This window comes from Mus caroli, unplaced genomic scaffold (assembly GCF_978045245.1).
Source record: "Mus caroli unplaced genomic scaffold, Mus_caroli_1 scaffold_14, whole genome shotgun sequence".
Taxonomy (NCBI): Eukaryota; Metazoa; Chordata; class Mammalia; order Rodentia; family Muridae; genus Mus; species Mus caroli.
In genome coordinates this window covers 81,832,501-81,847,579 of record NW_028227269.1, presented here as the reverse complement: position 1 = coordinate 81,847,579, position 15,079 = coordinate 81,832,501, and the positions used below count along the sequence as shown (strand labels likewise).

The following is a 15,079-nucleotide window of genomic DNA, read 5'->3' as shown; positions in this document are numbered from 1 at the left end:
TTCTTATATCCCTCCCCAACTGTGTCATTTCTTATGAACTTGAATGTAAGTTCTATGAAGGCAGGGATTTTTGTCATCCACAGCTGTGTCCCCAGCACCTGGAACAGCCTACTCCATACTTGGCTACTAGCTGTTGAATAAATGAACAAAGCTGGGCGCTTTCCATTGTGTGGCTGCTGTTTCTCCTCCAAAGCTGCAGGGGGCTCTACCCACCCTTGGGAGTGGGGCAGGGCCCATCTCTCTGCTTGGAGCTGTGTTCATGCTCCGACTCTTCTGTCCTTTAACTGCTCCAGATTCTGCCTGGTTGCTTCTTTTCTCCCTGGGCCATACCCATTCTTGGGAAAGTTGGGTCTCATCATGTCCAGTAGCCTGAGAGTGTTGGGAGGCAAGGGGTTTGGGTTGAGATGCACAAGAACAGGGAGAACAGAGGAGGAGGAAGGAAGGGAGCCTGGCTCTGGACCATCTACTGGGCTCAGACCCTTTATAGTTGATCTCTCCTTTGCTCTTTAGCAACAGTGGGAGGTGGGCTTTGCTCTCTGTTTTACAGCTGAGGTAGTCAAAGCCAACTGTGAGATTTAGGGGGGTGGAACTGAGGTTTTATCCCTAGACACCCAGGTGCTTCAGCCCCCTTGAACTACTTTTTACTTAATTACTTATAGACAGGAGATCCTGTAGTGCAAGCTGGTCTCGAACTTGCTGTGTAGCCAAGAATGGTCTTGGTATCCTGATCTTTATTAGGGTGTGCCACCACATTCCATTTTATACAGGGCTGGGTGTAGAACTCAGGGCTGCATGCATGCTAGGCAAGTGCTCTGCCAACTGAGCTATAACTCCAGTCTTTAGCTATTCTAATGTTTTCAAGCTTTATAAAGGTATATTGGAGTGTGTGTGTGTGTGTACTCAGTAAGATACATATAGATGTATCTATGCATATGTATCATACATATGTGACACTATAGGATTGTTTTTATGTGTGTACTCACAAATACATATAGATCTGTGAATTTGTATGAATGTTTCATATATACATACATACATATATATATACATATATACATATTCATACATATTCATGGAAGTGTGTGTATGACCATGGAGGTTGAACGTAGGATTTTGGGCATGGTAGGCAAGTGCTCTAGCAGTGAGCCACATTTCCACCCACCCTGATGTTTGATACACGTGGACACTGTAAAATGATTAGTTAAAACTAATGAATGTGTCTAACACCTCACATAGTTGGTCATTTCTGTATGTATGTGTGTGTGTTGAGAACACTCAGATGAACTCCTTCAGCAATTTTAAGTACAACAACATATTATTAATAACCAGTCACCATTCTGTGCCATGGATCTCCTGGATGCAGTCATCCTCCCTACCTGAAGCCTTATAACCTCCTCCAGTGAGTCTCTCACGCCTTGGAAGTGTCTCCTCCACTCAGCCCATTTCTACCATAACACTTCTCTCTGTCCTTCTTGGGAAACTCTACTTGTCCTGCAGGCTGGCCTAGTGGTATCTTAACTTTGATATCATAGATGTTTCTTTGGGCCGAAAGTTGGTAGAAATGCTCCTTTGTAGCACAAACCTTAGATTCTAGAACTTACCTTACTGTGTCTATTCAGAGGAATGTGGGCAGGTTCAGCAGGGGCCACCAGGGGGAATGATGGCTCTCCTGTGGTGTGGCTAGCCTGGGATTCTAACACAAGCTGTCAAGGGACCGAGAGCTGGGTGACAGGTCCTTAACATCAACTTCATTTATTGTGAGCTTATTGAGTCAAATGCAGCCAAGAAAAGGCCTTCCTAGGGAACAAGGAGATGTAGCCCTGCTCCTGCCACCATTGTAGGAAACCAGGTCTGTGCTATCTTTTTCCTTTCTCTCCTCGAGCCCGAGCGTCTACCGGGATAAATGACAGCCTGATCCTTAAGCTTCTTGTTCCTTGGTGTAAGTTGATGTACAAATCCAAGGATATATGACGAGCTTAACTCCTCAAAATAATAAGCACACAGAAGAGAAAACGGCACATTTGTATTTTAAAAGAAAACCTAGAGACAGTTATTTAAAAAACAACCACGACAACAACAGAACCCCTGTGCACTCACAGGCTAGCAGGAGATTTTTTTTTTTGCTATTGTCTGTGGGCTTCCCCCCTCCCTCTGTACTATGACTCTATCTCTAGGCCCCTGCGTCAGAGGGAGCCCATGATGGATGGACGGATGGATGCGCCTTGTCGGGGTGTTTCACCACAATTTCCCTTGGGGCAGCCTGTCTGTTGGCAGAGCCCATCCTCCCGAAAGATGGTATCTCTCGCAAACTCGACAGCTAACAGACAGCTTCTCTCTTTGTATATTTCCCCAAAGAAGACCTGTCTTAATCTGTTTTTTTTATACAGCATATTTTATTATAATCCATATATGACTTGCAGGTTCCCAGCCCTCTATCCTTAGCCTAATAATGAAGGAGAAGGAGTCAGAGGCTCCCGGAGCCTGTGACATCCAAGGCGTTTGCATTTTTAAATGACCTGGGATTTAATTACTCACTCTGCTCCCACGTCGTATTCTCAGACTCATCGTGCCTGCATCCTGTTAATGAGCTCAGTGGCTCCAACAACCCAGTGGAAGCTTTTCTTTCGGTGCATTGGGTGGCAGGCTTAGGGCACCTGTGTCAAAAGCTTATGGCTTTGATCTGTACCCAAGAGGATGGCTGCCCTGTCCAGAGCCTGGGGAGAATCCATGGTGCTTCACTGGCAATTTTTTCTCTTCCTTTGCTTTTATTTATGGCGTTTTTTTCCTCTCTCTATGCTTCAATCCTTATTTGTCTTAGAGTTGTTTTTTTTTTTTTTTTCCTCCCTCTCTCTTATTTGGAAACCGATTTGCTTCGGTTTGCACAGAAGCTGTCTCTGGTGTGATGGATCGTGCTGGAAGTCACCCAAGGAGTATCTCTGTTCCCAATTAGAAGTGGAGGCAGAGCTGCCTCCGGGTCCCAAGGAGGTGGCTGGCTTTGGGTGACAGCTGCTGCCACTCCGGAAAGAGTAACGATCCATAGGTTCATATCCATGTGTATAAAATCAGACTAATTTAAAGATGAATTATGGGTGTGCGTTTTGGTCCATTTTCCTTTGATGTTAAATGTTTGATGGCTCCTGTTGGGTTATGTGGTCTCCAACTTTGTGTGAGGTTAAACAAGAGAAGCCTTTTAAAGAGTCACTGGATCCTATATCTGGATGAGCCATATTAAAATAAAATTAAATCAGTGACATCCCCAGGGGTTCCAAGGAGTGCTTGTCATATGTACATGGGGGGGGGGAGCTTGGACCTGTCACCTTTCCCCTTGATGTGCACTGGGACCCCCTGGGGTTAAGACGCAGAGAGATTGTACCCTCTGCTGGGTTGTCTTGGGGGTGGGGTTAGCCTTTCATTCTGACTAGTCAAAGCTTTACCCAGAATGCTTTGCAGACAGGGTTTGCCAGAGGTCAGCCTGAATGCCGCTCCCGGAATGGTACTCCATTGGGCATTAAGCAGGCAACATTAAGAACCATGTTTGAATTCCATCCACTTACTGAAAGCAAAATCTTTCTAAGCATTTCTTTTAATGCTGTAAAGCTGCTCTGTCCAGTGGGGTAGCCACTGGCCCCTTGTGGCTTTGGAACCCTCCTCTGAATTTAGATGTGTTATAGGGGGAGACACATGTACCAGTGAGGTCTAAAAGAATGTAAAATATCACACCAGTTTTTAGATATTAATTTCATATTAAAATGGTAGCATTTAGGATAGAGAAAATATAAAACTTAATTGCACCTCTTTTTTGCTTTTTCAAACAGTAACTAGAAAATTTAGGACGACATGAGCAGCTTTTATTGGATTTCTATTGGAACATTACCATGAGCGATTAACATCGTGGTAATAATAACTTAGCAGCATTTGTGAGACACTCAAGCTGTCTTAGGTTCTCTGCGTGTATCACCCAAGTTTTAAAGAGACTGAAACATAAAAATCACCCTGCTTCATTGCCGGTGATGTTTCACACACTAAGTTTTGGGGTGGGTCCTTTTTGAAGTTTCTTTATACGACATCCTATCTTGTTTGAGCCTTACACGAATGCTATGAGATACAGGCCTGTATCATCATCCCTTGTAACTTATCAACAGGGACTTATATTAAGAATCTGCCCCAAGGCAAGCCTGACTAGGCCAGTTTGAAAATGAAACTATATGAGCCAATAAAATATTTCAGCAATTTAGGGGAAAATGATTCCACTCTGTCTCTGTGATATAATGTGCACCCCCCCCACCAACCCTCTCCCTCCCTACTCTTGCCAACCCACCCTTCCCCTTTGCTTTTATCCTGAAGGAACTGGACCTCTTGATGTCACTGGCTATCCCTTGGAGCCCTTCGCATGCCAGGGAGCCCACTGCATCTCCACCACTATGGTTCCATTTTCGCTCGAGTCTTACCTCGTCGTGCATGCCAGCCAGTCCAGTTAAAGAGGATCAAATATAGACTGAGTGATAGAAGACAAGATCGAGGCATATTTAGCAGGGGGACAAAAATGAGCGGCCAGCAGGAGGAGGAAGTTCAGTTCATAGTCTACCGGAAATCCCTTATAGGTTGTGGGATTTGGTTTTTCTGAGGGCAGAGAGCTCCAGAGATGCTCTCTCCGAGCAAAGCTCAGCGTCGTGGTGAACTGCCCACAGCCTTAGCATAGTTGAGCCTTTAATCCTGAAATCTTTTGAGGACCACTGGGAGAATCTAAGAATGCAGTGGATGCACAAAGCTCTGGAAGGAGAGCTTTCCTCTTTCTAGGAAGAGAGAGGGGCTGGCGGAAGAGCCGTCCTGTTAGAGTGATTAGGAGGAAGGGCCCAGAAGTCAAGACTGGACTTTGCTCCTTTCCAGTCCTGTAGTATTAAGCAGGCTCTAAACCTCCCTAAACTGAGCTGCTTCATCTGTAAAATGGGATAAATCTCCACTCTGTGGTGTGATGGGGCTTAGTGGGTATCTGGTGGTAATAGCTTCTGCATGTTCGGCGTTCTTGCTTTACCATACCACGGTCCTCTGCGTGTGCACGACGGTGCCACCAAAGAAGCGCCCAGGCTTCATCTGGGCTTGCTATTCACTGATAAGATTATAAGGAGTCCTGATCTTTACAGTGTCTTGAAAGGTCATGATTGCTTTCTTGCCTGCTGGGTAGCTCTTGCTGAAGTTGCTTAACTTTTCTGAGCTAGAGTGGCTCCCTTATAATTGGATTCAATGACCGAAACTTCCCTGCCATAAAACACTGGCATTCTGGAAATTGGACACACTAAGGCTAAAGAATACACGTCAAATATACACATAAGATTATTAGAAGTTTGAAGGATGGCGACCAGCTGTTTGAGGACAGGGCATGAGGCGATACACTTTAATTATTTGAGATTAGACATTTGGAAGACTTTTCTGGAGAGAGAGCGAGAGAGAGAGCGAGAGAGAGAGAGAGAGAGAGAGAGAGAGAGAATGAGAATGAATGAATATATATCATCAGAGAGGGCTCATTAGAGCACACAGTTGATTCTAACTGACACTCAACTTAACTGTAACTTCATCACACATGCCTTACAGTTAACATTTATATCTGTATTTTTAAATCATCCCTAAATGGAGTTCTCTCATTATTTGGCCACCTCCTGTGTGTCTGGTTTCGGCACAATGGTTGCCACATGACAGGTGCCCAATAGATATTTATTAGTCAAATAGATGATAGGTAAACTTTCATTGGTGATTGATCCACTGGTTATGTTTTTTTTTTAAGTGTGTGTTTTTGTGTGTGTGTGTGTATGCACTCGCGTGTGAGTATATGTGAGATGTGACATACATGTGGATGTCAGAAGATAACCTAGGAGAGTCAGCTTTTTTCTCCCACCACGTGGGCTCTGGGGATTGGACTCAAGTCATCATGTTTGGTAGCGAGGACTTTTATTCACAGAGCTATCTTGCTGGCCCTGGTTGTAGTTCATATTGGGTATAGATCTCTCTTCTCTTCTCTTCTCTTCTCTTCTCTTCTCTTCTCTTCTCTTCTCTTCTCTTCTCTTCTCTTCTCTTCTCTTCTCTTCTCTTCTCTTCTCTTCTCTTCTCTTCTCTTCTCTTCTCTTCTCTTCTCTTCTCTTCTCTTCTCTTCTCTTCTCTTCTCTTCTCTTCTCTCTCTCTCCCTCCCTCCCTCCCTCCCTCCCTCTCTCCCTCTCGTTCTGTCTGAAAGTTCTCAAAAGAGACTCCAGATACGTCTTCCTCCAACTTTTCTGGGGGCTATCCACTCTCAGACCTCTCTCTTCAGTTTTAAGGATGCTGGAATAGCTTCCTGTCTCATGTGTGTTTTGGTGGAGGAGATGGCAGGTGGACTCCAGTGGAGTCTGGTGAGCCTGTTAGAGCCTGGCGAGTAGACTGTGATTGGTGCCACCTGTTTCCATTCGCCTTTGCTGAGATCTGTGTCCTGGAAAAGCTGACCTTGGTGAGCTACAGCAGCCCAGCCCCTTCCCTACAGGCTCTGGCTTGGAACTGGTCAATGAGAGTGGAGATAGAAGACAAGAGGAGGCAGCCCTTGCATGGTTGGGTCTTGGTTTCCCAGGCTCTGATCTCCTATGCATCTAGCCCCAGTCCTGTGTGGGATTTCAGCAAGGACTCTCCTTCTGTGTCTCTAGGAGCGGCAGGGGGATGGCTCCCCTGGCTCTGTCACCAGTCTTCACTTACTCCCTTTGGCCTATCCACACTTCTGTCAATGATCCCTGCTTTAAATGAGAGATTGGTTTCATTTGATTGTTCTTAGGGCCATTTGGCTGGCATGGACCACACATCTGTGTGTGTGTGTGTGTGTGTGTATGAATAGAGGGACAGGATCAAGGAGAGGTTGGAGAAAAATTATATAGAAAACCAAACTCAGGACCTTTGGAAGAGCAGTCAGTACTCTTAACCGCTGAGATATCTTGCCAGCCCCCTTGTTTTCTTTCCTTAAATTAAAATCCCTTGCCAATTGTGGATACCTTGGCGAAGAGTCAGAAACTCTCTTTGGTCTCTCTCAGGGGCAGGGTTCCTCCACCTCTCTGACTATAAAAGCCTTCTGTGACTATAGTAGACTATAGTCACCTTGTGCGACTTTGAAGAGAACTGTTTATTTTGGCTTATTGTTGATTCTAGTCCATGGGTAGGCAGACCCATTTTAGGGGCTTCTCTTGATGCCAGTGGTGGAGAAGGCGTGTCTGGAGAAAGCTGCTTGCCTCATGACCGGAAAGAGAGAGGGGAGGAAGAGACCGGGGTTGTAAATCTCTCTCGTGGATATACCCTAATAATCTAAGGACATTTCCCAGTAGTACCTATTTCCTAAAAGGTCCCCCCCATCTCTCAGTGGTGCCACTTCAGGAACCAAGCTTTGAACACAAACGCTTTGAGGAGAACAGGAGCTTTGAATGACTCACAGGCCCAGCAAAATGACTCCTGATGTCTGTAGAAAAATTCCCTACTTTACTGATTTCTCTAGGTTTGGGAACACTGAAACTCTTGCCACACTTTTCTCTGAGCATGACAATGACCTCCTACTCTGCTGCTCTGGAGCCCGTTGGGCGTTACTAGTACTCTTTCTGCATTGGTCTGGGGCCCCTGCTTTCCTGTGAGAGCCACTTCTCTGAGGCCGATAGCTTTTTATGGAACAAAGCAGAGGAGACAGCCAGCATATGCAAGGGGAGATTTTGAAGACAATAGTAACCAGTCATTTGGTGTGCTCGACTGTTTTCAGGAACTGTGGTCATGGGCACAGTTGCTCCTCTTTAGAGATAGGGAAATGGGCTCCAGGCTCCTTGAGAATCATGCTCAAAGTCAAACCCCAAGACTGGCAGAAACAACTCTGAGTCTCAGGCAGTCTGCTCCTACATCTAGAGGGCACCCTCTCTGTTCTGCCTCAGCTTGCTCCAGGGAGTGAGCAGGAGTGACATCCATCCCTGGGACTGTGTACTGGTGGAGAAGCTAAACCCAACTCTTGTGTTCCACGACCCTGCTTGTCAGGAGGTAATAGCATAGGCTGCTAAGAACTCTGGACTCTTCATCCTGATTCCCAAGGATTACCCTTCCTTACCTGCTTCTGGGTACCTGACCTGTCTGTGTTTGTTTTCCAGAAGTAGAACTGCCCCTGAAGAAAGATGGATTTACCTCTGAGAGTACCACACTGGAAGCCTTGCTTCGTGGTGAGGGAGTAGAGAAGAAGGTGGATGCCAGAGAAGAGGAAAGCATCCAGGAGATACAGGTACTCTCATCTGCCGAGGGAGCTCCTGGGTACTGCCACCTGCTGCCTCTGTGCCATGGGGTCCTTAGTGACACTGTTGCCAGGAAGCTTAGAGCTTCTGAATTAAAAGCATCCCTCTACCTCAGGAGCAATCATTGTCTCCTCACATCTGTTCCTCTCCCTGGTTTCCTGGTATCTGTACTCAGAACACATCTGCTAAGTACCAGGTTGTGCTGAATCCTAAAGATATAATGAGAACAGGGTAGACTGACTTGAGTCCTTGCCTTTGTGGCCATTGGGGCCTCTGCCTCACCTCTGCCCCTTTCCTCACACCCCAGTCTGAGCTCTACCTCACCATATTATCTTGCATCCTTTTGCAGCACTCCCTACCCATCCTTCAAAGCCAGCCTGGTCACTCCTCCCCCAGGACACCCTCCCCCAGGCAGGGACAGTTGCTTTGATCCTCATGTGTCCACTACCCACCTGTAAAGCTCTCAGACATCACTGTGAGGATGCACACCTATCATTTATCACCCTCAGTGTGTCTCAGGCCCCTCCTGTCTAAAACTAGGGGGTGGGTGTGGGGGTGTGGGGCGCAGCGTGTTACGATAATACCAGTTAATTCTGATATAATATTAATAATTAAGCATAATTAAATTATATTTTGATTACATTTGTATATTAAATCTTATATTTTGTCATACATCTCATGATATTTTTATATCCAATTTAACATTTGATTTAATTGGTTCACTAATTTATTAAAATTTTCATTAACACCACCACCACCACCACCACCACCACCAAATTCTGTTGTGGTGCTTTGTAAAGATCTGTGTGTCAGGGACTGTGGTTCATTGTCTGTGTGTCAGGGACTGTGGTTCATTGTCTGTCTTGCTCATGCCAACATGGATGGAGCTGGGTTTTCTTAGAGATGCTGGGTGAATCTGAGGCTGGCTGCCTCTGCCCTTCCAGGGTTAAGATGAAAAGTCAAATCCTTTTCACTTCGTTGCCGCCACCCGATGTAGTTGTCTCTCCTCTCTGTCCACAAGCTATATAAGCCCTCACGGAGATTGCTGCTGCTTTGAACATAGCCATCGCCAGGTCTTCTTAGGCACACTTGTCTGTCTCCCACCAGCATCCCCTGTGCCATGGATCCTGTCTGCAGTGTCTTCAGCAGGAATCAGAGTAGCCCCTGGTCTGATACCTCCCCTGGACCTCTCCTGCTGCCCTGATCACCTGCCCTTTCCCCTGGCTTGAGTTACTTAGTTGCCATCTCAATAGTTTCTTCACTCATGCCCAGAAAGACAAAGATCACTCTTAAAAACCTGTGATTTTTAGGTTCATAGCAAAATGGAGAGGAACGAAGAGAGATTTCTCACCTCCCTTAGCCCTCCAGTTTAGCCTCGCCCATTAGCAACACCCCACACGTGTATCTGTCAGTGAGTGCCCTTGACAGGCCTTTCCTTCCCCAGAATCCACAGTTTATGTTACTGTTCACTGTTGGCGTGCTCTATGCTGTGTGCTTGGACAAATGTATAATGATCCGGGTCCACCCTGCATAGTATTAAGACAAGACAATTTCACTGCCCTACACCGGCTATGGCTTGATATTCATCCCTTCTGTTCCTATCCTGGGCTACAGCCTTCTGTCTCTCCTCCCACCCACCCCCCTAGTCTCGGCTACACTGTAGCCTTTTCCGATTGGCTTCTGCCACAGGACATACACAGACGCTTCCTCCATGACTTTTCGTGGTGGCATAGCTCATTTTCTTCCAGTGCTGAGCTCTGTTCCTTTGAGAGGAGAGCTTGCCGGAGGGAAAGGAACTCTTTCTATGGCGGCCCACGCCTGAGTGAAAGCTCTTGCCTCTCTCAGATGGGATGGGCTTTGGTTGTTTTATCCTACTTGGGAAGTCCTTCCCCAGACATATGGGGCTCTCAGCTCACCTTTGGGTGCCCTGACCACTGTGATTAATACCATTCCCTACACCCATCTTGCCCCTGTATTCAGCTTTTCTTCCTTTCCTTTCTTTCTTTTTCGTTTTTTTTTTTCTTCATATTGCACTTAGCACCATCTAGTATTCTTTGAATTTTAGTTTTTGTGATTGTTTATTCCCTTGGTGTAAATGTAACCAATCCCTGGGCCCCTTGACTCCCTTGCTCACTAGTACAGCTTAAGCACACACACCCAGCTGGACACATAGTAGGTACACAATAAATGCCTGCTTGAGGAGACTGGGGGCCTTGTTTCTGACTACCCTCTCCCCATCTCCCATGCACGGCCTTGTTACTTTAGTCCTAAGCACAGATCTATTTGTGCCAACTCCTTCCTAATATATTGTGTGTTTCCACTAAATAGATCCAGCCTGGTAGACATGGCCTCCTTCGGCCTCTCTTCTCTGCTTTAGGCTAGTGTTCATCTGCAGTCTCTTTCTCTTCCTCAGCTTTCTTCCTCTGTGCCTCTGGTCTGCTGGAGTGTGTGTTCTTCCACGTACACTGAATGCATTTAGAGGTTAGGCCCGGCCCTAGCACCATCTTCTCCATTAAACCTTTCTTGGTCCCCGACAGCTGGAGTGGCCTCTTGTTTAGCTCAGGTGTTTGAGCCCCTTCTCGCTTTCTTTTTTGCATTGTGTGTTTAGCTAGGCATGCATTAGCCTCTGTGGGTGGACCTGTAGCCTTGGGAGCAAGGTGCGTTGTCTCTGTATTACCCACGGCCCTGTTAGTGTTTTTACCTCATTGGTGTACTTCGACAGGATCCGTGGTCGATACAGAGTCAGTGCTCAGAAGCCTGGATACACGTGGACACAGCTGCTCTTCTGTAATGCTGGGAGCGAGTCTGAGTCACCTTCACATGGCCCAGGGCCAGGATCCATGCTGTCATTGTATCGCCATTATTGCATCAGCCCTGGTGTTGGCAGTGTGGCTGCCCGTGCACAGCATGCGACTGCGCTGTCCGTGCTGTAGGATGCTGAAACAAGACCGCAAGCCCCTTGAGTTTAAGTTCTTACTGACTTTCCATTGCAGGACTACATATATAAGAAGTTGGCTGTGTGCCTTTCCCTTAACTTTTAACGCATTAATTGGTGTGTGCTCTCGACTGATAGGCATCCTGTTTTGAACATGGAATGGTAGGTGCTGAGGACTGCTCTGATTCCAGTGTGACGCCCAGTTAGAAAAGCAAGCGAACACATAAGAGAGTTGGAGTTTTGGATTAATGAAAGCCAGCAGGAGGAAGCAGTGTTGAAGGAGGGGGCTGAGCTTAGGCAAACGAATGTCCTAAGGGACGTGGGTTTAACCACAGTCCTGTGGGATGACAGGAGCCAGCGATGTGAGATCCCCAGAGTGACAGCTCTGAGACAGGTCAGTGCCCATCTTGTCCAGTGAGCAGATAGAAGGCCCTGTGGTCTGAGTACAGTACTGGGGATGGGGGTGGGGGTGGGGAGGTAGGACAGGTGGGCAGGAGTCAGACCCTTGAGGCCTCTGGAGACCTAGTTGTTGTGGCTTTTTGGCCTTGTGTGAGATGGAAAGAAGCCAGTCAGAGGGTTTTGATCAGGGCAGTGAATTTAGATTTCATAAAGATTCCTCCCCTTCCTCCTCTGCGTGGTGGAGCAGACAGTGCAGGACAGCAGTGAGAGGATAAGAGATCCCTCCCTCCCTCCCTCCCTCCCTCCCTCCCTCCCTCCCTCCCTCCCTCTCCTGTCTCTCCTTCCTTTCTCCCCCCCCCAAACCCCCCATCCTTTACTGTTGAAAACAAGCACAAATCATTGTTACCAGCTCACTAAAGGCTATTTAGAGTAACAGTAGGGAATGCTATTTTCAAGTGTGTTTATTCTTCAGATGCCTATGGACAGGGGCTGCCTGTGTGTAACAGGGTGGTAGGTAGCGAGGCTGTCAGTTATGTTGGATGCCGCCTGTCCTTCACTCTCCTGTCCTGACTCTCCCCACTCAGGCTCCCGAGTCCTGGCTCAGGCTTTGTTTGTTAGGAGCTCCTGGCTGCTCTCATGGAGTGAGTTGGGTAGAGAGGCTCTGGAGTCAGGGCTGCATGGCAGGAAATGAAGACAATGGGCTGTGTATCTGAGGCCAGTGTTTTAGACTCAGGCTTCTAGAGTTACGCGCTGATGGCAAACGGGATGGAAACTCAAGGGAGAAATCAGCTTGCCAAGAGACTATAAGACTTAGGGGACCAGTCCAGCAGTGGTCACCTTTTTACTTTATTTTTTTTTTTTTTTATTAACCTTCCAGTTTAGAATTCATGTTGTGTGTAACAAATTCCTCATCATGAAATATGTCAGGGGCATCAGAACTATACTGAGAAGCCAGAGGCAATGACCTTTAGATACCAGCACTTGGAACTTGCCATGATTAAATGACTTCAAGCCCTGGAAAGTATGCAAGATACGATCAACAGCAGTAGCCACAGGGCTACCTCATATTCATTCTATGATTTTTTTTTTTTTAACCCAAGGTGGTAGAGTGTCTGATTTGGCCTTGCCTGGCTTGACTAGTAACCCCGTTTTAAGGTCAGGAAGCCAAGGAGTGTGCTCTGGACCCTAGTCCACATCTATTGATGGGCCAGAGGCCATGTTCAGCAGACAAGGACATTTCTCTTTGATGTCGAAGGTTGGCTAAGCTGTCTGTAAGTGCTGTGTCTTAGTAAGGGCTACTAATTCTGTGATGAGACACCATGACCAAGGCTACTTATAGAAGCAAGCATTTAACTGGGGACATACTTACAGTTTAAGAGGGTGAGTCTATGATTATAATGATGAGGAACATGGTGGCAGGCAGGCAGGTAGAGGAATAGTGAGAGCTTACATCCTGATCACAAGCAGGGAGGGACTGGAGGCATGCACTTTTGAAACCTCAAGACCCAACCCCAACAACACACTTCCTCCAACAAAGCTATACCTCCTAAACCCTTTCTAAACAATCTAATGAATTGGGAACCAAATATATGAGCCGATGGGGGGGAATTCTCGTGGCTTCCTCAAGACAAGCAGAGAAGATAGAGAAGTCATGGGGAATGTTTTGTGTCCTTTGGAAGGATCATGTGACCAGCAGCAACCTAGAAGATGTGCCTGGAGTGGGATGTTCTGGTAACTTCCTCTTGGGCTTCCCACTTTGAAGATAAAATTACAGAGGCATTGCTGTCTTGGAGAGCATTTGAGCGGTAATGGTGACGTCAGACTGCGTGGGCAGTGCATACCACCTTCTAAGCCTTTTCATAGTTGGCGTGACTTCCTCACCACTAACCCAAGCTGCAGCCCTGTGTCACATGATAATGCCACCTCTCTAGCCTTGCCTTCATCATCTTTCCCCAAGCCACCGAGCGCTGGTCACACCACAGTCTTTCTCCCCATTGAATAAGCCACCGTCCTCTAACTGCTCCACCAGCTCTTGCTGACCTAGAACCTGCCTAAGCCCATCCATTCACACACATAACCCTTTTCCTGGGAGGCTGGAAGCGTCTAAGTTGCTCTCATCCGTCCTTTTTGCTCACGTCCCACATCTCCTCGTTCTTTTGTCCCAGCCTCAGGAAAGCCTCCCTTGACCTTCAGTTCAGGCCAAGTTCCCTTGGAGCACCCTTTCACAGAACCTTGAACTGACCTCTCACAATCATTACAACAATGCCTGTTAAACGGTTATATGTGTTATTTCAACCATTTAGTACACTTTAAGGTCTACTTGAGGCAAGGACTGTAGCCATTTGTTTGTAGCTTGGCTTAGTGCCTGCATGCAATCAGCACTGGACAAATAGTTAGAGAGCCGAAGAATTGCTAGTTTTTAATGGATAAGAAGAGGCACAAAACATTGTATCACTCAAAGTTACATCAGTGAGCCCAGGAAAGGCTTCTTCTACCATGTTGGTCCTTGGGCTCTCCTGGGCTCCAAGTCTTATTTCTTCATGTAGTGCTCCCTGGTAGCAACTGGGTCTTCTATGGCCTTTTACTCTATCATAGACCTGGGGGCTCATCCCCTGCCTCTGTCCTTTCCTTCTTTACAGGGAACAAACCGCTCAGCTCTATCTGAAGCATCTGTTGCAGTACACTCGGGGAGTCTCGGCAGCACGGGAGGACAGATGAGTGTGAAGCTGATAAGCTCACCAATCCGTCCTTGCTCTGGCCATGGCTTTGCTGGGTGATTGTGAACAGTCAAAACTGTTTGTGGCCTCAGTTTATGCACCTTTAAAATGGAAATAGACTCTTGTATTGCCATGTTCTGAGGGATATTAGAGAGGCCTAATTTGAATTTATGAACTTAAAGCTTGATTAGTTCCGAAACTTAAAGTCATGTGCTGTGATGAAATAGTTTTATTCTACTGTCTATTTATCTATCTGTGTGTCCATCTATCTGTGTGTGTGTGTATGCTGGTGTGCGTATGTGCATGCATCTGTCTGTCTGTCTGCCTCTTTTTCTCACCCATAACCCTGGCTGGCCTTAGATTTACTAATGTAACTGAGAGTGGCCTTGAACTCCTGGTCCTCCTATTCTGGGATTATGTGTGCCACTAACACCTTGCTGGACATTTATTTTTCTTAAAAATAACCTCACAGTGGATTATTATGGGCAGCATATTAAGGCTGTATTCCCGCCAGCTGAACAAGGAGTTCCTTGCTTTCATCAAGCAAGGCAGAGCTCCACAGTGGCAGAGAAGGAAAGATGGCTTTTTATGTTCTGAGGTAGCTCTTTAGAAACAAAAGAACACATTGTATTAAAGACAGTAAGTTTTGAGTAAGTAACCTGGCCCCGTGTAGGAAAGCATCCTTTTGCTCTTGCAAAAAGCCTCTGCTTTGGGGTTGGGGGTGGTGAAAGAGTTGAGAAAGGTCAGCCTGTTAGGACAATTTG

The 15,079-nt window shown here is 46.6% G+C and overlaps 1 protein-coding gene across 2 annotated transcripts in view; it reads left to right on the top strand.

Annotated features, from left to right (window-relative positions):
- The window catches only part of Dpf3 (double PHD fingers 3), a 278,116-nt gene that overhangs the window by 154,245 nt on the left and 108,792 nt on the right, over nucleotides 1-15,079 (top strand). For both annotated transcript variants that reach the window (XR_015045240.1, XM_021178797.3), the window contains exon 4: nucleotides 8,127-8,254. Coding sequence is in view for 1 of the 2 variants with exons in the window: in XM_021178797.3 (XP_021034456.1) it covers nucleotides 8,127-8,254 (128 nt within the window). In the remaining variant the exon portion in view is untranslated. The remainder of the gene's footprint in view (nucleotides 1-8,126; nucleotides 8,255-15,079) is intronic.